This window comes from Notolepis coatsorum, assembly GCF_963971535.1.
Source record: "Notolepis coatsorum genome assembly, chromosome: 16".
In the NCBI taxonomy this organism is placed as follows: domain Eukaryota; kingdom Metazoa; phylum Chordata; class Actinopteri; order Aulopiformes; family Paralepididae; genus Notolepis; species Notolepis coatsorum.
Window position 1 is genome coordinate 27336366 of NC_140180.1, and position 22500 is coordinate 27358865.

Sequence of the window (22500 nt, forward strand, 5' to 3'; positions counted from 1 at the left end):
GGCAGTATTAGGGGGTGGGAAGCTGATGGGTGGGGATCGGACGTTGTGGACAGCGACTCCTACAGGTCGGTTGGTGCGCCTGCGCAGTAGAATCAGGAAGCGACGGGGGCGGCGTGCCCTCCAAACGCAGACCCCCGACGCTGAAAGATCGCGCTGTGCAGGTGAAAAGATGCGACGGCTGCTACCTCGAGTACCGGAGGGGACTTGTGCAATGTATGGCTTCGTCCACATTACAGCCAGCTTGTGGGAGGCATGGCCTAACAGCGTTCGAGACAGGGGAGGGTAGAATTGGACGATACGAAATTGGGATGGGAGAAAAATAGAAAATGGGAGAAAAAGTAGATAAAAAAAAAAAGAAGTTAGTGTGTTGGACGAGTACAGTGGTGTGGTGTTTCTTACAATCAGCGTTCACATTGAAGTTAGTACGTTGGATGAGTACAGTGGTCTGGTGTTTCTTACAATCAGTGTTCACATTGAAGTTAGTGTGTTGGACGAGTACAGTGGTGTGGTGTTTCTTACAATCAGTGTTCACATTGAAGTTAGTACGTTGGACGAGTAAAGTGGTGTGGTGTTTCTTACAATCAGCGTTCACATTGAAGTTAGTACGTTGGATGAGTACAGTGGTGTGGTGTTTCTTACAATCAGTGTTCACATTGAAGTTAGTACGTTGGATGAGTACAGTGGTGTGGTGTTTCTTACAATCAGGTCCGTCTGTGCTTCCAGCTCGTTGGCGTATGACAGCAGGTCCACCACAGTCACCCCTTTATGGACCTGAAGATAATTGGGGAAAAAGTCACAAAGAAGTGTATACGGCTGTTTTCCTCTCTTTCATTCTCATCGTTAACGCGCTCGTTGGAAGTGAACGTGTGTGACGGAACACGCTGTACAAGACGGAGGAATGTGAAGCGAAAAGTCGCGGCTCGCTCAGTCTTTGCTTTGGCAACAGTGGTTTCAGATAACCACACTGACTGCAATCAATGGTCTTCAACGGAACACTGTGTGCATTGCAGTATTCTGGAGCTGATATAAGGCCAAGCATGGCTGCCTGCTGTATGTTAACTGACAGCATAAGGGGCCGTTATCGTATGTAAGTCTTCAAGAAAATATTTAGCTGACATGCAAATGATAAGAGAACATATCAAAGTACCACTATTATTCCCAGTCGTTTTGTCATGAGAATACAGTTCCAGTAATACCTGCATCAGAATGTATGTATGTATGTATGTATGTATGTATGTATGTATGTATGTATGTATGTATGTATGTATGTATGTATGTATGTATGTATGTATGTATGTATGTATGTATGTATGTATGTATGTATGTATGTATGTATGTATGTATGTATGTATGTATGTATGTATGTTTAAGTTTATTTGGATCCCCATTAGCCACAGCAGTGCTGTCGCTATTCTTCCTGGGGTCCATAACATGTAAAATACAGTTACAGACTTTATACACTCACAACATTCACATGGCATACAAACAATTAAAACAACAATAAATACTCCTTATCAAATTCATAATACAATACAACAATACATACTCCATGTATGTATGTATGTATGTATGTATGTATGTATGTATGTATGTATGTATGTATGTATGTATGTATGTATGTATGTATGTATGTATGTATGTATGTATGTATGTATGTATGTATGTATGTATGTATGTGTGTGTATGTGTGTACGTGTGTGTGTGTTCATGTGTCAGTTACCTCCTCTAGGTAGCCAGTATGGTTGATCTTCCCCAGTGTGTGTATGTGTATGTGTGTGTGTGTGTGTGTGTGTGTGTGTGTGTGTGTGTGTGTGTGTGTGTGTGTGTTCAGGTTTATCTCCCCCAGTGTGTGTGTGTGTTCAGGTTGATCTCCCCAGTGTGTGTATGTGTGTGTGTGTCAAGTCAAGTCAAGTCAAGAGTTTTATTTGTCACGGCATACAAGTATACAATGAAATGCGGGTGGTCTTGCCCGCAACGATGTGCAATACAGTAGTAACAACATATAATAGAATCCAATAAAACAATATTGTGCAATAAACAAGTAACATAGTAGGGCATATCGGTATTTGTACATAGTTATTTACAGAGCATGAAGGACATGCTAGGTCCTGTGGTAGTGCAATACACTGTTAGCTACGGATGGGGCACTGGGTCTTTCTGTACATTGCTATTTTATACAATCTCTACTATACTATTTTTAAAGTGACCTTTCCTTAGTGGCCATACGTGTGGGCGTGTGCAGCATGAGTGTGTGCTTGCTCATGTTAAAGTGGCTGCTAGTGTGTGAGCGTGTACAATGTGTGTGTCGTGTGTGCTCATGTGTGCTTGTGTGTGGAGAGTTCAGTGTTCAGTGTTCAAGGCTCTGATGGCCTTGGGGAAGAAGCTGAGCCGAAGCCTCTCTGTCCTAGTAGCTGGGGTTCGCAGGCGTCTGCCTGACCTCAGCAGTATGAACAGGCTGTTGTTGGGGTGGTGTGGGTCTTTCATTATTCTGCAGGCTCTGGATTTGCACCTCTTGTTGTATAGAACCTGCAGGGGTGGTAGTGCAATACCCGTGGTACGCTCGGCTGAGCGCACCACTCTCTGTAGGGCCTTCTTGTCCTGTGCCGTGCTGTTTCCATTAGGGATGCCCCGATCGATCGGCCACCGATCGTTATCGGCCGATAATCAGTATAAATATGCGATCAGGGAATTCCGATAATTAGTCATATTCGCCGATCGCGGAAACTGATCAAGTGGATATCTCACTTGCTTGTCTCAGACGCACAGGACCTGCAAACTGCTCCTCCTCCCTAGCCCCGCCCGTACCCGTGTAGAGTTTGTAAACAGAGGAGGCGGACCTCCTCTGCTGAGTCTAGATAGTGCATTCGACCTGAGCTAACGTTAGCTACCTAGCTATCGTTACTGTTTAAACAAAATTACCCAGTCAACTATTCACTTTTAGTAGGCATTGTCTAACGGTATTTAGCCGGCTAGCTACTGATAGCTCCGGATATCAACAAATGCCCCAGGAAGTCTAGTAGCCCATGTTGATATCTCCGTTAGCTTGCGTTAGCTTGCGTTAGCTGACGTTAGTTCACGGTTCAAAACGAAATGTCCGATTGAACTAAATAGTTGTCTTAACATCATCTAGCCGGCTAGCAGTAGCTACAGATAGCTCCTGATATCAATGTCTTATAACATTGATTGAATGCGTATTCGAGCTGAGGGCTTGCTGAATGTGAAATGACCAAAGCATAACGTTACCAATAGGGTCCCGCTGCAGCGCCGGAGAATCCTTTTTGGAGCTAGGCTACTAGAGTACACACAGACAGTGGAGCTGTTTGCAGATAGCGAGCATTTTGACTTGTTGCGTGGTGGCGATGTCTCGCAGATAATACAAGTACAAGTCTAATTATATAATATATATATTTTATTAAAAAAAAAAAAAAAAAATGTATATAAAATAATTTTTAATTTCTTTTTAATCAAAAACGATCGGTATCGGATCGGTATCGGCCGATATGGCTCACGACGATCGGTGATCGGTATCGGTGGCAAAAAACGTGATCGGGGCATCCCTAGTTTCCATACCAGGCAGTGATGTTTCCAGTCAAGATGCTCTCTACAGCTCCAGAGTAGAAGGACTGGAGTATCTTCCCAGATACTCTGAACTTCCTTAACTGTCTCAGGTGGTAGAGGCGCTGCTTCGCCTTTTTTACGACTGAGTCTATGTGTGTTGTCCATGTCAGATCCTCTGCGATGTGGACCCCCAGGTACTTAAAGCTGCTCACCCTGTCCACGGTAGCCCCGTTTATCCTCAGTGGTGTGTGTGTCCCCTGCTGTCCTCTCCTATAATCCACGATCAGCTCCTTGGTTTTACCAATGTTCAGGAGCAGGCTGTTGTCCTAGCACTAGCGTTCCAGTACCTCAACCTCCTCCCGGTAGGCCTTCTCGTCGTTGTCCGAGATCAGCCCCACCACCACTGTGTCGTCCGCAAACTTCACTATGGAGTTGGAGCTGAACTTGGCCACACAGTCGTGTGTGTATAGTGAGTACAGCAGGGGGCTCAGAACACAGCCCTGGGGGGACCCAATGCTCAGGGTGATGGTGTTGGAGGTCTGACCCCCCACCCTGACCGCCTGGGGACTTTCGCTCAGAAAGTCCAGTATCCAGGCGCTCAGAGCGGAGCTCAGACCCAGCTCGATCAGCTTGTCCACCAGTCTGGTGGGGACTATGGTGTTGAACGCTGAGCTGTAGTCAATGAACAACAGTCTCACATAGCCCCTCTTCTGGCGGTCAAGGTGAGAGAGGGTGCTGTGCAGTACTTGGGAGACCGCATCGTCAGTGGACCTGTTTGGCCTGTATGCAAATTGCATAGGGTCCATATCACTGGGGAGGGAGGCACAAATGTGATCCTTGACCAGCCTCTCGAAACATTTCATGGCCACAGAGCTGAGTGCCACCGGTCTGTAGTCATTGAGACATGTTGGGGAGGGTTTCTTTGGTACAGGGATGATGGTAGACATCTTGAAGCAGGCAGGGACCACTGACTCCACCAGGGATTGATTAAATATGGCGGTGAACACAGGGGCTAGCTGGTTGGCACAGGACTTAAGTATGCGTCCTGTTATACCATCTGGGCCAGCAGCTTTTCTGGTGTTCACCTGCATAAATGCTCTTCTCACACTATGTTCCGACAACGAGAGAGCGTTCCCGCCCCCCCGCGGTTGCCCCCCCCCCCCCCCTCCACAACAGCCGGCGCGCCAGTGACGTCACTAGCCGTTGAGCTAGCGGCGCCACTGTCTACACCAAACCGAGCGTAGAAAGAGTTGAGTTTGTCCGCGAGAGAGGCGTCGTCGCTCCCCATTGAGTGTGTGTGTGTGTGTGTGTGTGCGTGTGTGTGTGTGTGTGTGTGTGTGTGTGTGTGTGTGTGTGTGTGTGTGTGTGTGTGTATGTGTGTGTGTCAGGTACCTCCTCTAGGTAGCCAGTATGGTTGATCTCGCCCAGGCCGGCCTCAGAGAAGTCCAGGAGGTTCTGTCTCCCTTCGGACTCCAGCAGGACGACACCTCTCAGGTCGATCCTCACGCCGTCAAACAGCCTCACCACGTCCTTGGTGAACTGCAGTCAAAGGACAGACAGACACCCCGGTTGGTTTCATTCATTGCACCGAGCGGCACAAAATAAGTCACATTATCATTTGGAACACTGTCTTTTCGTCTCAACCTGTTTTCTTATACAAACAAATTGTCAGATGCAGTCAGGTTCATTCTTATTTTACTAGGTCAGCCGATGATGGACTGATTATGTTACCACGTCCAAAATCAAATGCTTTAAAGAGGACGGTTGTTTATCGTGCCATCAATCATTGGAATAACTGCCCACTGAACATAAGTAAAAACGAATAGCAAAGTGTCTTTCAAATACCAAATATTCTGATGTTTATAATGATGTCTACAATGTTTGACTGTTTTTAGATTATCATTGTTAATTAAGTGAATTGTGATTGTCATATGTATTGTTATGTTTTGTGTTTTTGTTGTCTTTCTGTGTGGACCCCAGGAAGACTAGCTCGCCACTTAGGTGGCAGCTAATGGGGATCCTTTTAAACAATAAACAATAAACAATTCGACGTGGCTTTTACATTGTAGGTATTCAGCAGACACTCTTATTCAGAGCGACCTACGACAAAAGAGCGACGGCAAAATGAGCTCACATTCTGTTCCAACAACATGCCGGCGGCAATTAGACAAGGTATAGTCTGGACTTGGAGATGCTGTGCACTAATTAGGCCTTGATGATAGTAGTTAGTGCCAATGGACAAAGAAAAACAACCTCCCGGTGATTGTGTTTGTGATTCTCAGACGGCTCTCTAAGTCTCAGAGGACCACAGTTATTCTGGAAGACACGGGATGGGTGCTAGGTTCCGATTTTCAGAACAAATGTTTTGTATAGTATGTAATTTAGAAAAATTAACGCTTTTGTCCACCAGTATTCGTGGGAAAACAGCAGCAAGTTGGTCTAAATAAAGCTGTTGTTGTTTTCCTCTGTGCATGACACAGCGTTTAAGATGCGTTTTGGTTTTGGAGTTCCCCCTCAGTGTTGCACCACAAAGAAACAGAAAAGGCTGACACTACCCTTTACAACTCGCTTTTACATTCAATCCCCATGAATATCTCCACTTTCACAGAGACCGGTGCTCCTGCAAAGCCTCGCCGCTGATACTGATCACAGATTAGGCCACCTGAGCTCTTCCTGTTTATATTTCAACCTCAAGTAGCTCAGGTGAAAAGAGGGGCAAAGGGTTTTTAACCGCAACATGCGGCCTAACCCACAGCGTTCAACATTAGGAGAGAAAACGCCAGTGGCAACAGAGCGAACCTGTGTTTCTGTAGAACTCCACATGTGAGTTAATGTTACACGTGTGTGTTACGTGCAAGGGACTAATAATGAACAGTGCCGAAAAAGAGGGGAATGTCAGCCATAACTAACGCTTCGTTGTTTTAAAGGCTTGACATCGGTGGAGCTGGCTAGCGTTTCCTTTGTGTGACGCAGAGGCTGCCCCTAATCTCGCCAGCTGGCAGCCTATCACTGAACATCCGTTTGGTAGACAAATATGGCTGGCGTTGGGTCAAATAAAGTCCCATGTCTCAGGCACAGGCTGAGGTAAGGGCTGAAGAATGCTAATGCTATCACTCGCTAACACACTCTTTGTTTTGGCAGCAAAGGTACTTGTTTAGGTAATGCCTAGAGTGAACTAGAATGTGTGTGTGTTGGCAGACACAGCAAGCCGTCTATTCATAGCGTCTGTTGCTTTTAATAAGTGAGGTAAAGACGAAACTTGCATTTCAATATTATGATAGCGGGTCAGGATTTAAAATAACGGCATTGGTTTAGAGATCCTACAATAGCTTCACTTGGAGCGCTTTTAGCTTCTGGGGGGGCGACAGTGGCTCAGGAGGTAGTGCGGCCATCTGGTAATCGGCAGGTTCCCCTTTCGATTCCGGCAACTCCTCCCGGCAGCGTGTCGAAGTGTCCCTGAGCAAGACACTTAACCCCTAACTGCTCCCCCCGATGAGCAGGTTGGCACCTTGCATGTTTGGCCCCGCCATCTGTGTGTGAGGCACAAGTTGTAAAGCGTTTTGGATAAAACCGCTATATAAATTATATCCTTTTATATAAATTTTTCTTTCTTTTTTACATTTCTCAGTGCTATTGAATGAAAACCCAATATATTCAAAATGGCAATTTTTTATATATTTCTTTTGTATTATCTTTTCCCCCCTCCTTTTTCCGTTTTTCTCCCATCCCAATGTTAGTCGTTATGCCAATTCCCAATCCCCTTCCTGGTCGTTGCACACTTTTACCCCCCTGCCGTCGGTCTGGGAGGGTGGATACTATCACATGCTTCCTCCGACACATCAAAATGGCAACTTTTTAGTAATGGATAAAAGAGATTATCTTCACACGCCACACATTTTCCTTTTGTTGTGAAGCTCCTCTATGACCTCTATGTCACTGTGTCACTCACTCCTTCATTCCTTCATCCATTCCTTCCTTCCCTCATTCCTTCATTCATTCATTCCTTCATTCATTCCTTCATCCTTCTCAAGACCACGGTATGAAAGCTACTGTAAACGTCTCAAGACCACGGTATGAAAGCTACTGTAAGCGTCTCAAGACCACGGTATGAAAGCTACTGTAAGCGTCTCAAGACCACGGTATGAAAGCTACTGTAAGCGTCTCAAGACCACGGTATGAAAGCTACTGTAAGCGTCTCAAGACCACGGTATGATAGCTACTGTAAGCGTCTCAAGACCACGGTATGATAGCTACTGTAAGCGTCTCAAGACCACGGTATGAAAGCTACTGTAAGCGTCTCAAGACCGCGGTATGAAAGCTACTGTAAGCGTCTCAAGACCGCGGTATGAAAGCTACTGTAAGCGTCTCAAGACCACGGTATGAAAGCTACTGTAAGTGTCTCAAGACCACGGTATGAAAGCTACTGTAAGCGTCTCAAGACCACGGTATGAAAGCTACTGTAAGCGTCTCAAGACCACGGTATGAAAGCTACTGGCAGAAAACGATTCCATTACATTTCAACAAGTTATTATAATCGAATAGTAGGTGTTTAAATGACAACCGTGGCCAACGAGCTTTCGCAAATGTTTGCACTAATTGCATTGGTTTTAACTGTAAATCTGAGTAAAATGTGTGTTGTTTTCCACTCTTTTGGCATTGTTGTGCTAGAATAGTAATTTCATGTACATGTGTGTGTTCATCCTGGTCCTTACATAGATACATACTGTAACTCCACGTCCTATGTGTGTTCATCCTGGTCCTTACATAGATGTGTGTGTGTGTGTGTGTGTGTGTGTGTGTGTGTGTGTGTGTGTGTGTGTGTGTGTGTGTGTGTGTGTGTGCTGTTTACTGACCACTGTGGTGTTGAGGAAGGCGCTGACTTTGAAGGCCTTGTCCAGGTGCATTGCAGAGTAGATCCCTTTGTTATCTTTACAATTACTGGGAGATAGAAACAGACAGAGAGAGAGAGAGAGAGAGAGAGAGAGAGAGAGAGAGAGAGAGAGAGAGAGAGAGAGAGAGAGAGAGAGAGAGAGAGAGAGAGAGAGAGAGAGAGAGAGAGAGGAATGACAACATATAGGAATGAGAGTGAGTTCCAGCTTGTGAGCCATGTTCACAGTTAGACATGTCTGCTGCCACCAAGTGATACAAGTTGGAAGCACTGACACGTTCCCTCCTACCAGCACACGGCCACTAGCAGAAGCATTAGCGAGCCTTCATGAAAAGTGAAGTCAAAACGAAGGAATGACTGCAGCCATTTGTGTACAGTGTTATCGCTCACCACTTGCTGTTTAATGAGGCCAGACTTGCTCAAGCAACTCTACTCTATTAGGAGTTATAATGAGCATCGGTCACCCCCCATTACAGCTAACGGAGGCGCGCTAACAGATGTGCACTAACGGAGGCGCGCTAACAGATGTGCACTAACGGAGGCGCGCTAACAGATGTGCACTAACAGAGGCGCGCTAACAGATGTGCACTAACGGAGGCGCGCTAACAGATGTGCACTAACGGAGGCGGCGGCGCGCGAACAGAGGTGCACTAACAGAGGCGCGCTAACAGAGGCGCGCTAACAGAGGCGCGCTAACAGAGGCGCGCTAACAGATGTGCACTAACAGAGGCACCAAATAGAGGTGCACTAACAGAGGCGCGCTAACAGATGTGCACTAACAGAGGCACCAAATAGAGGTGCACTAACAGAGGCGCACTAACAGATGTGCACTAACAGAGGCACCAAATAGAGGTGCACTAACAGAGGCGCGCTAACAGATGTGCACTAACAGAGGCACCAAATAGAGGTGCACTAACAGAGGCGCGCTAACAGATGTGCACTAACAGAGGCACCAAATAGAGGTGCACTAACAGAGGCGCACTAACAGATGTGCACTAACAGAGGCACCAAATAGAGGTGCACTAACAGAGGCGCGCTAACAGATGTGCACTAACAGAGGCACCAAATAGAGGTGCACTAACAGAGGCGCGCTAACAGAGGCGTGCTAACAGATGTGCACTAACAGAGGCACCAAATAGAGGTGCACTAACAGAGGCGCGCTAACAGAGGCGCGCTAACAGATGTGCACTAACGGAGGCGCGCTAACAGATGTGCACTAACGGAGGCGCGCTAACAGATGTGCACTAACGGAGGCGCGCTAACAGATGTGCACTAACAGGAGGAGCTGGGTTGTGGACTAAATTAACCAATTCATTTAATTATTTAACATCACGATTCGACTTGTTTCTTTTTCTTTTCTTCCATTCACCACTTTTAGCTATATTCTAGCCCTATTTAAGCAATTCTTTTAGCCCTATGTATTTGTCCATCTTGTTTTTAACACATACTAAATAAGTGTATGTTATGTATTAACTGTTTCCATGAACTGTTTTTAAATTGCTGTTATGCTGTGATCTGAATCTCCCCTCTGGGATAAATAAAGGTTTCCAATTCAATTCAATTCAGAGATGCACTAACAGATGTGCACTAACAGATGTGCGCTAACAGATGTGCACTAACAGAGGTGCGCTAACAGAGGTGCGCTAACAGAGGTGCGCTAAAAGAGGTGTGCTAACAGAGGTGCACTAACAAAGGTGCGTTAACAGGGGTGCGCTAACGGAGACGCGCTAACAGAGACGCGCTAACAGAGGTGCGCTAACAGAGGTGCGCTAACAGGGGTGCGCTAACGGAGACGCGCTAACAGAGGTGCGCTAACAGAGGTGCGCTAACAGAGGTGCACTAACAAAGGTGCGCTAACAGGGGTGCGCTAACAGAGGCGCGCTAACAGAGGTGCGCTAACAGGTGCGCTAACAGAGGTGCACTAACAGACGCGCGCTAACAGAGGCGCTGGGCCTCTCATTACAGGTAATGTAGGCATGCTGCCTGTTTAAAGACTAGGAGATGCTGACACTTGGTGCAATCATGCAGAGAAAAATTTAAAGGGGTAGAATGTCACAGAGGGTGCTCAGAAATGACACAAATGAACAAGTAAAGTTTAATGTTCTCTAATAAACCCCCCCGGTTTTATTGTCTGTTTGATTACAATTCACAAATGAAAGAAACCATTAGTTACTTCTAGCTTTGGGGTCGGTGAGTTACTGTAATAATGCATAATATAGATTTCCAAAACTAAGTGTCTGAGGCTGGGTACCAGTGTAGCACATGATGACGACTGGAGACGATACGTACGTAGATCTTCAATTCAATACAATTACATTTTATTCAAATAAGTCAGACCCCCATACAGCGGCATTGCTCAACAACAATTACAGACAAACAATGATTTCACCTGAGTAGGTGCTCGTCAGATGTACTATTTTAGCAACCGTGGGAAAGGTGGATGTGTGTTTAAAAGAACACGCCAACATTTTGGTAAATTATCTTACCGTCTTCTCCAGAGAGAGACAAGAAGATAGATACCAGTTTCCTCTCTGTGCGTTCAGTAGAAAGCTATCTGGCTGCATGTTAGCCTAGCTTAGCACAATGAATGGAAGCGGACATGTACGGGTAGCCTTCGGGAGATGTGTTAGTTGGACAATGCGTATAGGCTACCCGTACATGTCCGCTTTCAAAATGTTGGCATGTTCCTTTAAGCTTAACGTTTTTTATTTTATTATGCAGACATTTATTATTATGTGATACCATGCCGTTTAGCTCCAGGTGCGAGTTGATCCATCTGACAGCAGCGTGTTGTTACCTGTAGAGGCTCTCCACTGTCAGGTCCAGGTCAGAGTCATTGTACATGTAGCCTGGAATGAAGTTCCGCCACTCTGGGTTGACCAGATGAGGAGTATCCAGAACCTGAGAGAAGGATCACCGGTCAGTAACTGACAGAGTTCTCACACCAATCAATCAACCAACAAATCAATCAATCAATCAACCAATCAATCAATCAATCACATTAATCAATCAATCAATCAATCACATTAACACAATGGCGCCCGACCACGGATAAGTCCGTGTTTCAAATCCAACAGTTGAGGACCAACCACGGACATGTTTTGGCTTTTATTCCATTGTAATAACCTACTCGATGTCACCGAGCAGCACTGCAGAAGTACCCTACTCTTTGAATTCGAAAAAGTGCATTACCGGCCAGATCCTCTTAGGGGCGCTATCTCGATAATGCTGTGTTCCCTGTGGCAGAAGTTGTCTTGTTTTTTCTGGATTTCCAATGTAGTTTTCTGCTAACATGAAGCGATGCCTATAGCCTGTAGCTTGGAATACGTTTTGGGACGCGGATTTCAGTGTGCAGTAAAGGAATATATCATCAGCCAATGGACATATCGATCTACCAGATGGCGATCGATAACTGGGAAATCCTTTGGGGGATCCAACCGGCCCACGGTAAGATCTTTTTCACGTAAATTACATGCTGATCAGGGGCTTGTTATGATAGCCATCCACCCGGTCAGCAAATGTGGCTACTGAGGCTAACGCGGTTATTGGTAATCAATAATCAGAAACGAGGTCCCCCCCCCCCCCCCCCCCCCCCCCCTTTCATGCATTCATGGTGGACCATCATACCGATCATATGCAGTTTGATTTTTAACTGTAGCTTCTGTATAGCCGAAATGCCATTGGATTTAACGTTACTAGCTTAGCGGCCTGTATCTCGCCTTCCAGGAAATATACTAGTCCAAATCCCTTATAACGCTTATATTCAAGATGCTATAAAATGAGAACGTATTGATGAAATTTGTTTTTCTTTAAGCCATTTTGAAGGGATGGTTTATGGTCTCAATTGACAATGAGAATGGACTGATAGCAATACTATAAAGTATAGATTTAGCTCTACAAACAGCCCCACGGACTATGCAAGTCTGTTTAGAAATGCTGGCCGTCTAGAGTGATTTTAGATGGATCCAAGTGGCCGCGAAAGTGTTAATAATAATGAAAACAACGACAATAACAACAACAATGCAGGGCTTTCAAAGTGATTAAGACAGTTCACTTGTGAACTGTACTGAGGCTATGTAATAGAATGGAAATGTAATATTAATATTACATTTGGGAGGGCAGACTGGAAGATTCAACGATGAAACATCCTAGAGACTGATGGAGGAGAGCATTGCTGATGGGGGAGGAGCATTGCTGAGGGGGGAGGAGCATTGCTGAGGGGGGGAGGAGCATTGCTGATGGAGGAGAGCGTTGCTGATGTACAACTGCCACCAAGTTACATCTTGGACTGTGTCATCAGTTACCCCACATTACATTCTTGACCGTGTCTGTGTGAACTTGCCTGGAAGAGCTGCTTGGTGTGAAAGGGTTCACACGCCAACTTCTCCATGTTGCCTCCCAGCAGAAAGCTTACGGTCACCACTCCCATCAGCACCCAGGAGAAGATGAAGCTGAAGCCCACGCCACTGAGGGGAGGAACACACAGCAGTACAGCAGTAGGAGCTTCATTAGAAACGTCAGGTCAAATACTAAGAAGGGAGATCCCCCCCTTGAACGGCCCTTCTAAGGTTTCTCTCCTCCACATTGCCTGTGGTGCATTTTTATGCATAGCTTTCTACTGAATGCACAACGATAAAACTGGTATCTATCTTCTTGTCTCTCTCTGGAGAAGACAATCCCAAAATGTTGGCGTGTTCTTTTAACCCTTCTGCCCCCTTAGCGACTATTTTGTGTTTTTTGCCTATCTTTTTTTGTGTTTCTGTGTACAACGATGGCTGTGTTGATTATTATGTCATGAAATTGTGTCCGTTTGCTTATTTTCCATATATTCACAGAATTTGAAAAGATTAGATTTTGAAACCCTCTAACACAAAAGTTAACAATATTAGCTTTCAAACCGTCCATAGTGGTTTATTTCTTGCCATGGGGGTTAGGGTTAGGGTTAGGGTTAGGGTTACCCAGACAGAAAGATTAGGAGAAGGTAAAATCGCATCCCTGTGCCCGTGCCCACCCCAACACTTGCTCAACAGTCCCCTAACCTAACCCTAACCCCAACCCTAACCCTAACCCTAACCCTAACCCCAACCCTAACCCTAACCCTAACCCTAACCCTAACCATAACCCTACAAACGGAAATATTTGGAATCTTTGATAGATATGTTGAGTTAGGTTCATAGTGGTATTCATAAAAAAAGAATTGGAACGAAATATTACAAATTAAGTTTTTTATGACCTTGAACGTGATGCAATCTTTTCATGCACTAAGGTGACAACTCTGCAAAATCGTTAGGGGGGCATAAGAGTTAATTGAAAGAAATTGTACTCACGCCATGAGCAGCGTGCCCCCCGTGTTGGAGACGCAGCCCCGTGTGGTGGGGGAGGCGTGCTTGTCGTAGCCCAAGGTGCCACACAGCAGGCCCAGGAAGTTGAAGGCCAGGACGAGCACCACCATGCAGCACAGAGCGATGCAGCCGATCCACCTGGAAGAACACGGTCATACCTCTTACACTGACATTTTAACCCTTTCACTACCACACTGCCAAAGGGTTAACCCTTTCACTGCGACAATACAGAAGGTTAACCCGTTCACTGCCACACAACAAAAGGGTTAACCATTTCACAACCACACTACAGAAGGTTAAATAACAATCATCTTTACCTTTTCTTTTCATCAGTGTATCGAAGTTGTAAATGTATAATGAGAGACTGTAATCAAAGTTCTACCAAGCACAGACAGGCTGGATAATGACTAACACACATAATCCAGTTCTAGTAAATTAATACTTTCTTTAGATTTTTCATCACAGGGATGATCAATTTTATCAATAATTATAGCAATCACATTTGGTTAATAATCATATACATTATGAAGAACAAGCTTGAGTGTGATATTGTTTTTATAAAACAGTTCTATTATAATGGTGTTTTTGGATTGTCTATACAATTTCACAGATATGTAGGCTGCACATTTTTTTATAATAATCGAAATGGAAACATTTTCATTCAGGCTTTGTCTGAAGCCTTAAATAGGGATGTCACTGTAGGACATTTTTATGGTGTGATTATAGTCTTACGTTTATAGTAATTCACGTTTTTTAATACAGTTTTAACTAATTCACAGTTATTATGGACATGAAAAATACATATTCTATGATTGAATAATCTTTGTTATTAAAAATGTTTAAATGTTGGTCCTGTAATAATAATAATAATAATAAACTTTATTTGTATAGCAATTTCCATACAGAAATTGCAGTTCAAAGTGCTTCAAGGAAGGAAGGAAGACGCATAGTTTCAGGCTAAAAGTGAAAAAATAAATGCAATAGCTGAGCTTAGCTAAAAAAGGTTAATTTCGAAATCGGTAAAATCTCTAGCCTCAAAACACACCAGTTGAGGAAAACGGACATCAGTTACCTGTAGAAGTCCATTTTGTCCATTTCTGGGTAGTAGTCCTCTATCTTGGAGTGTGTGTGGCTGATGAAGATTGTGAAGTTAGCCAAAGAGCTGTGTACTGGGAACGCCTTAGAGAAACTGGTGATGTTATCACCTATCCCATCCAACAAACCTCTCACACCTGAGAGAGAGAGAGAGAGAGAGAGAGAGAGAGAGAGAGAGAGAGAGAGAGAGAGAGAGAGAGAGAGAGAGAGAGAGAGAGAGAGAGAGAGAGAGAGAGAGAGAGAGAGAGAGAGAGAGAGAGAGAGAGAGAGAGAGAGAGAGAGAGAGAAGAGAGAGAGAGAGAGAGAGAGAGAGAGGGAGGGAGGGAGAGAGAGAGGGAGAGAGATGGGGGGGCAGGGAGGGGAGAGAGAGGAAGAGGGAGGGAGAGATAGATAGAGAGAAAGACAGAGAGAGGGAGACAGGGAGGGGAGAGATAGTGAGAGAGAGAGAGAGTAGAGAGAGAGAGAGAGAGAGAGAGAGAGAGAGAGGGAGGGGGAGGGAGGGAAAGAGAGAGAGATACACAGAGACAGAGCTTCACACCACTGTATTTTCTTCATGGTCAGCACCTCTTCAGCGTTCCTTCTCTCTCTCCTTTCTAGTCATTTCAGTTTCACCATCAGTGATGGCATAAATCATTTACATGGTACCAGTGATGGTATAAATCATTTACCATGGTACCGAGCGATGGTATATAATCATTTACCCATGGTACCAGTGATGGTATAAATCATTTACCATGGTACCAGCGATGGTATAAATCATTTACCATGGTACCAGTGATGGCATAAATTATTTACCATGGTACCTGTAATGGCATAAATCATTTACCATGGTACCAGTGATGGTATAATCATTTACCATGGTACCAGTGATGGTATAATCATTTACCATGGTACCAGCGATGGTATAATTAATTTACCATGGTACCAGCAATGGTTTGAATCATTTACCATGGTACTAGCAATGGTTTGAATAATTTACCATGGTACCAGCGATGGTATAAATCATTTACCATGACACTACATGAGCTACATGAGCTACCTGAACTCCCTACACTCACTTAGCTATTTATTTGACCAAAGACCATAGATGTTAGATGCTGTGAATGTCCCTTACCCTCCACAATGTTTCTTGTCTGGTCATTCACCATGGTTGGTGTGTCATTCAGTGAGGAGTAGCCCTGACAGACACAGATAAGGAAAGGAAACAAACACGGCCCATCTGTGAGCGCTGTACAGTTTCATGATCCGATAATAACAACTTTTGCGCAGCATGCAGGGACTCACCCTCTGAACGATGCTGCTGAGGTCAGTTCTCAGTATGTTATTTACACTCTCCAGCTGGCCGTTCACACCGGGTAACTGAAACATAACACACAACAATCAGTCAATTGCTATCAATAATAAAGCTATATGGAAATTCCAACATGATGAACAAAAATAGGAGAAAGGACACAGAAAGAAACCAAAAGTCAAACAGCTCCACTTAGTTAAAATTTTTTTTTTTATATAAAACCAAATATCAATGAATTGTACTGCAACTGGCCATCCTTTTACTTATCTGTAGATCTATATCTGTGCATATCCCTTACCTACTCTAGTTACATATCCCTTACTTTACTAGTTACACTGCTGGCCAGTACGACTACTACCATACTGCCTTATACTATCTGTATCACTGTACATATTAATAAATATTACAACTCTGTACATACATCTGATTAGCACTACACTCAGTAGTACTAATTTATATATTTTATACCCAGTTTAATCATCACCTGTACATTGTATATTACTATTGCACTTTACTGTTACATTTGCACTCTGGTTGGATGCCAAACTTCCTTTTGTTGTACTGTATTTGTGCTGTATAATGACGATACGTTTGAAATGAATCTAATCTAATCTAATCCAATCCAATATACTATCTATCATGTGGTTTCAATGTGTGATTTCCCCACGGCATGTTAAATGATCGAAGGCCTGTGATGCAAAAAAGATATCTGCTGCCAGAGATATCTGACAATAAAGAATAATCTTAATCTAATCTAATCGAAACCACACAAAAAAAGTACCCGTGTGAAATTAGCGCTGACGTGCAGCTGCGTCAGGGAGGAGCGTATTTCGCGGCAGAGCTGGGCGCTGGTGGCGTCCGACTCCTCGTCGTGGCAGCCCGGGTCGTCCAGCGTGCGGTTGAGGCTGGAGCGCACGAGGCTCAGGTTGAAGTTGAGCTTCGCCGTCCCGTCCTGCAGGACGTCCAGAGACACGCTGACGTTCTCCAGTGCCTCCTTGGTCTCCCGCATGGCTGCACGCGGAGACAGAGCGGAGAGGAGAGGTCAGGGGGGCGGACTGGAGACCTGCCCGGGGACAACCAGGGACGGCTGCCTCCAGATCCAGGGACGCCCGGACACAAGAGGACGGATCGTTTATTGGTTTATTTATTACGTGAAATTGCAATTTGCAGAGGCAACATTTTAATTTTAATGATTGAAATACTTTAAATATATTTATCAATGCGTTTTCTTTGCACTGCAGTTTTTTTCCCACTGGGCTGTATAAATCCATGTATATCTTCCTGTACATTTTACATTTGACTGTATATTTTTAGACTGTATATTCTAGAATGTATATACATATGTTTGAATGTATATCTTTGACCGTGTATTCTTATTTTTGAACTACCTACATGTTTATTGTGAGCGATCTGTGGTGCTGAATTTCCCTCGGAATTAATTAAGTACTTCTATTCTATTCAATTTTATTCTATTCTGAACGTCATACTGAGTCTTGGAGGGCTCAGCGTGAGGTATAGACCCTTTTACTGCTTGGAAACAATGATGATGTTTTTGGGGGGATTCACATGCAACGTTGTCTCTTGAGACGGGTAGAACATCTCCAGGACGTCTCCAGGGACAGTCTGGATGAAAGGATCCGACGACCTGTGATCGGTTACCTTCCCTCCATAATGTCCCTGGAGTGTGACATTAGTCCTGCCAGGTATGTAAGGGAACTAAACACCAAGCATCCTGACCTGCAGTTCTAACACTCACTGCTGCAGGGAACGAGACACGTGGAGACGCCACTAATTACTTGCCTATTTCACATTTTGAGAGTTGAGTCAGGATTTAAACTCAAGAGATGCCGCTTACAGGCGGATATAATATCAGCATACACACAGTAAACTAAATATTGTTGAAATATGAAAAGTATATAGTATATACAGTAATTGTAATATCAGAGCAAAGTCATAACTGTCTAGCATTCACACACACACACACACACACACACACACACACACACACACACACACACACACACACACACACACACACACACACACACGCACACACACACACACACACACACACACACACACACACACACACACAATACCATTGTGCATGTGCACACAGACACATGGACATACTGTACATACAAACACACACACTTCACAGTGGGGTAACACAATTGGACTAGTAGTAGCAGGAAAGACTTGCGGATGCATTCCAGTCTCTGGGGGATTTGGGTTACATCTGGGGATGCCATAACCTTGCACAGTAAATAAAAATGCACAGTATGTTGATTATTAAGATGGCTCTCATGGCCCTGATAGGTCTAAAGGAATGAGGATAACCACAAGGGAACCAATTACAGGAGTGACAAGGTCAAGGGGTCAAGGGTTCATATGTCCCTGTTACCTTTAATGGCCCTCTCGATTTTCACTTGATCACAAAGCATAAGAAAGACAAAATGACAAAAACAGATAGATTTCTGCGTTTGTTTTCTAACTTTGCATAATACTGTCAAATCATTCAATAACCCACACCAGCTGAACAAACTATTGCCAACAAGGCACTGTATGCAGGGTTCCTACACACTTTCCATTTCAAAATTCACACCTTTTTCAGACATAAAATCGTTTAAGAATTATAGACAGATTTGACATTATAGATGTATCACTAACAGTTAAGCAATCCGCAGGGCAGTGGCGATTTCCCAGAGCGTTCCTAAACTTTCTATAGGTTATTGTGTTTTCCCACACTAGAAAACTGTCAAAAACATTCCCCATTACTTTCCAAACCTACATAGGATCCCTGCGTATGGATATGGACAGTACATGGAATGTATGGACGGCAATGACAACAGAGGAGACGTACCTCCAGCCATACTGAGCACCCCGTCTAGAGCCGGATGCACGTCCTTCTCCAGCTGGTCATGTATCCCTCCGCCGAGTAGAGGACCTATATCTGTGGAGAACACAACATCATACCAAAAAAAAACAGTAGTCAATGGTCTAAAACAGTAGAACACATAAACAAAATGTCCACAAAAGGGTCATGATCATAAGACGACAACCACAATGTGTGATCAAAAGCACAAAATGTGGTACATTTCATCACACTAAACCAGTATTTGGCTGCATGCATAATTGACAAAACAATAATGATAATAAAGAGACATGCTGTCTCTTTACCAGAGAAACTCTATACTTACTATCGAGGTCATAGATTACTTTGTTCTTTGCAGTGGTATACTGTGATATTAGGTAATCAATTTGCTGAAAACAAAACAAAGCACAAAGTCATTTCAGAAACAGAAAGACATGGCAATCAGTGAGAATACGTTGTCTCTTGATGTATTTATTTTCAGTGCATACATGTTTTTTATGTGAACACACACTCTTACTAGTATACCCATTCAGTACATACACTTCACATACATGCACACACACATACACACACACCTAAACACATGCACACGCTTGCAAGCTGGAGCCGGCTATCACCTTTGGGCAGGGGTGGGCTTAGCCCAATCAAAAGTTAAGGAACATGTAAAATAAATAGTTCGCCCAATGGAAAAACAGCACTGAAAAAACAGTAGTGTTTCTAACTTCTGGGTGGGCAGCAGCCTATAGCCCACCTCTGATGTCTCTCCTCTCTAGTGCTCTCTGTCTGTGTGTTTCACAGAGGGCAGGGCTAGCCCTCCACACACAAGGAGTGGAGCAGAGTCACAGAAGAAGGTTTTCTACAATATGGTTGAACACGGCTCTACTGTTAGCTTCCCAACAAGAGTGATGCAATAGGGTTGCCAACTGTCCCGTGTTAGCCGGGACATCCCGTATATTGGGCTAAATTGCTTAGTTCCAGACAGGACAAGGGAGGTCCCATATATTGACCATAGAACTATTGACTGACAAGAGGGCGGCTACGTGGCGTAGTGGGCAAGGCGCTCGCCATGAATGCGGAGACGCTGGGATCGCCTGTTCGATCCCAGCGCTCCACATTGCTTTCAGTTTAGCTGGTCGTCCACAGTAATACACATTGGCCGTATTACGGGGAGGGAAACTGAAGGGTGGGGATCGGGCGTTGTGGACAGTGACTCCTACAGGTCGGTTGGTGCGCCTGCGCAGTAGAATCAGGAAGTGTCGGGGGCAGCGTGAGCCTCCCACGCGTTACTCCTCGCCACTGAGAGATCGAGCTGCGCAGGTGAAAAGATGCGACTGCTGTTACCTCAAGTACCGGAGGGGACTTGTGCTATGTATGACTTAGTCCACATTGCAGCCGGCTTGTGGGAGGCAAGAAACAGCGTTCGTGACAGGGGAGGGTTGAATTGGATGATACGAAATTGGGATGGGAGAAAAATATAGAAAATGGGAGAAAAAGTGGATCAAAAAAAGAACTATTGACTGACAAATTATCTGTGAGAAAAGGAGAGTGCTGCCGTTTCAGAACCATGGACAGCGTTGTTTGGTGTGGAGAATACTCACATTTGACAATCATTTGATGGATGTTGTTTTTCACAGATATGTGGTTCCATTACTATCAAATTATTTAGTTTGCTGTAATATTAGGCTGCTGTATGATACTCACGCGAAGTCGCAAGATTGTTTCCCTTTGGCGAAGGATAATCCTGAATCACGTTCATAGTTTATATACTGTATGCTTTAGTCACAAGTGTGTGAGTTGACCTGGATATGAAGCGTTTGTAGTGCAAAATAATATAGTTTCTAAAGAGATAATATATTTGACGGCCATACGACATGATATTATCTACAGTATATAAGGAGCACCTTGACTTCCCATTTGCATGTTCTTGGTCTGGGACTGTATTTCCAGTGTCAGACATATTGTGTCTGTTACTATGCTTGAGTAAATTGTAATTAACCAAAGGAGAATATAAATTATTAATCCGTTTTTTTTCTTCATCTTTGACGGTGAACATTGAACATTGACCAAAAGTCAATTGCCACTGAGCTCATTCAGCACCCTCTTGAGATCAAGTGTACTAAAAATCTAATCAAATGAACAAAGAGCAGATGATTTACAGGTTTTTTTTGTAGATACAGTACTGCATTTTGTCATCTGGACACATGCAATTTAAAATATGAATATAGAATATAGAATAGCAGGCCTATAATAGCAGGCGCCCGTTACAGGGCAGCAAAGACCGTGAATGAAATCTGTAAGTACAGTTACTTTTGTATAATGTCCATAGCTCCACCATTTTGGGACACAGATTGCGACGCAGATTTTTCCTAGATGTTCACCGAAAGGTAAAGAAACAATATATGTTGTATTTTATGGCAATAACGTTGAGGTTTGTTCAACCCGTCAATATCTGTAAAAGAAAAATGGTCGGACTACATTTGTATGCGGCTGGTGTGAGCTGGGTAGTGTCGTTTTATGAAATGTAGATGTCCATCGAAAGCCCTGGGTCTCCTCTTTCTTAGAACTACAACAATTTCATGGCGGCGTCATGTCCTCGCATCTAAATCATCCGGTTTCCGGTGCAATGCGCATACATTTTTATAAGCTCATATTTAGCTAATAACACACACAATCATTGGTAAACAAACTGAAAATATACACCTTGACTGCTGTTTTGATAGGGTTAGGGTCTTTACTCTTGGCTACATTTGAAAAAGAAACGCAGCGTCACTTAATACGGACTGTATTGATCTATTTGTGACATGAAACAAATCTCGGCCCGGTACTCGGACTTAAGAGGTTAACTTAATGACTTTTTAGCTCTGTCTTTGTATGTTATATGTTTTTGTCTTGCCAGACTAATGGAAGCTAATGGCTCTTTGCTTGCTGTGTGATGTTGCTGGTAAGACTAAGTTGGTCTGATGTTCTTATTCAGTGGCCTGACTGAATGAGTGTATACTGTAGTCCCAGCAGCCTGGTTGGGATGTGCTGTTGAAACCTGTAATGTTAGAATCTTGGTCATGAAGGTCTTTGAGAGGCTGGTTCTGGAGCACCTTAAACCACAGGTGAGAGGCTTTACGGACCCCCTGCAGTTTGTGTATCAGCAGAACATCGGTGTGGAGGTTGCCATAATCTATATGGTCCACAAGGCCTATTTACATCTGGAGAAGCCGGGCAGCTCAGTGAGGGTAACATTCTTTGACTTTTCCAGTGCCTTTAACGCTATGCAGCCTCCACTACTAGCCGAGAAGCTGTCAGTGATGGGGGTGGAGGACGACTTGGTGGCCTGGATCTTCAACTACCTCACTGGCAGACATTCGGATGTGCTGATCTGCAACACTGGCGCCCCCCAGGGAACTGTATTGGCACCCTTTTTGTTCACCCTGTACACCTCAGACTTCCGCTTCAGCTC

General features: G+C 44.2%; 1 protein-coding gene across 1 annotated transcript in view; it reads right to left on the minus strand.

Annotated features, from left to right (window-relative positions):
• prom1a (prominin 1a) overlaps positions 1 to 22500 on the minus strand; it is a gene marked incomplete at its 3' end in the record, with an annotated part of 151021 nt that overhangs the window by 32612 nt on the left and 95909 nt on the right. Inside the window, exons 6-18 of the mRNA XM_084332357.1 lie at positions 19375 to 19438; positions 19038 to 19127; positions 18579 to 18602; positions 16956 to 17185; positions 16168 to 16242; positions 15998 to 16061; positions 14861 to 15020; positions 13774 to 13926; positions 12789 to 12912; positions 11244 to 11347; positions 8412 to 8496; positions 4951 to 5097; positions 700 to 771 (exon numbers count right to left, since the gene is read on the minus strand). Coding sequence (XP_084188483.1) covers positions 700 to 771; positions 4951 to 5097; positions 8412 to 8496; positions 11244 to 11347; positions 12789 to 12912; positions 13774 to 13926; positions 14861 to 15020; positions 15998 to 16061; positions 16168 to 16242; positions 16956 to 17185; positions 18579 to 18602; positions 19038 to 19127; positions 19375 to 19438 — 1392 coding nt within the window. The remainder of the gene's footprint in view (positions 1 to 699; positions 772 to 4950; positions 5098 to 8411; positions 8497 to 11243; positions 11348 to 12788; positions 12913 to 13773; positions 13927 to 14860; positions 15021 to 15997; positions 16062 to 16167; positions 16243 to 16955; positions 17186 to 18578; positions 18603 to 19037; positions 19128 to 19374; positions 19439 to 22500) is intronic.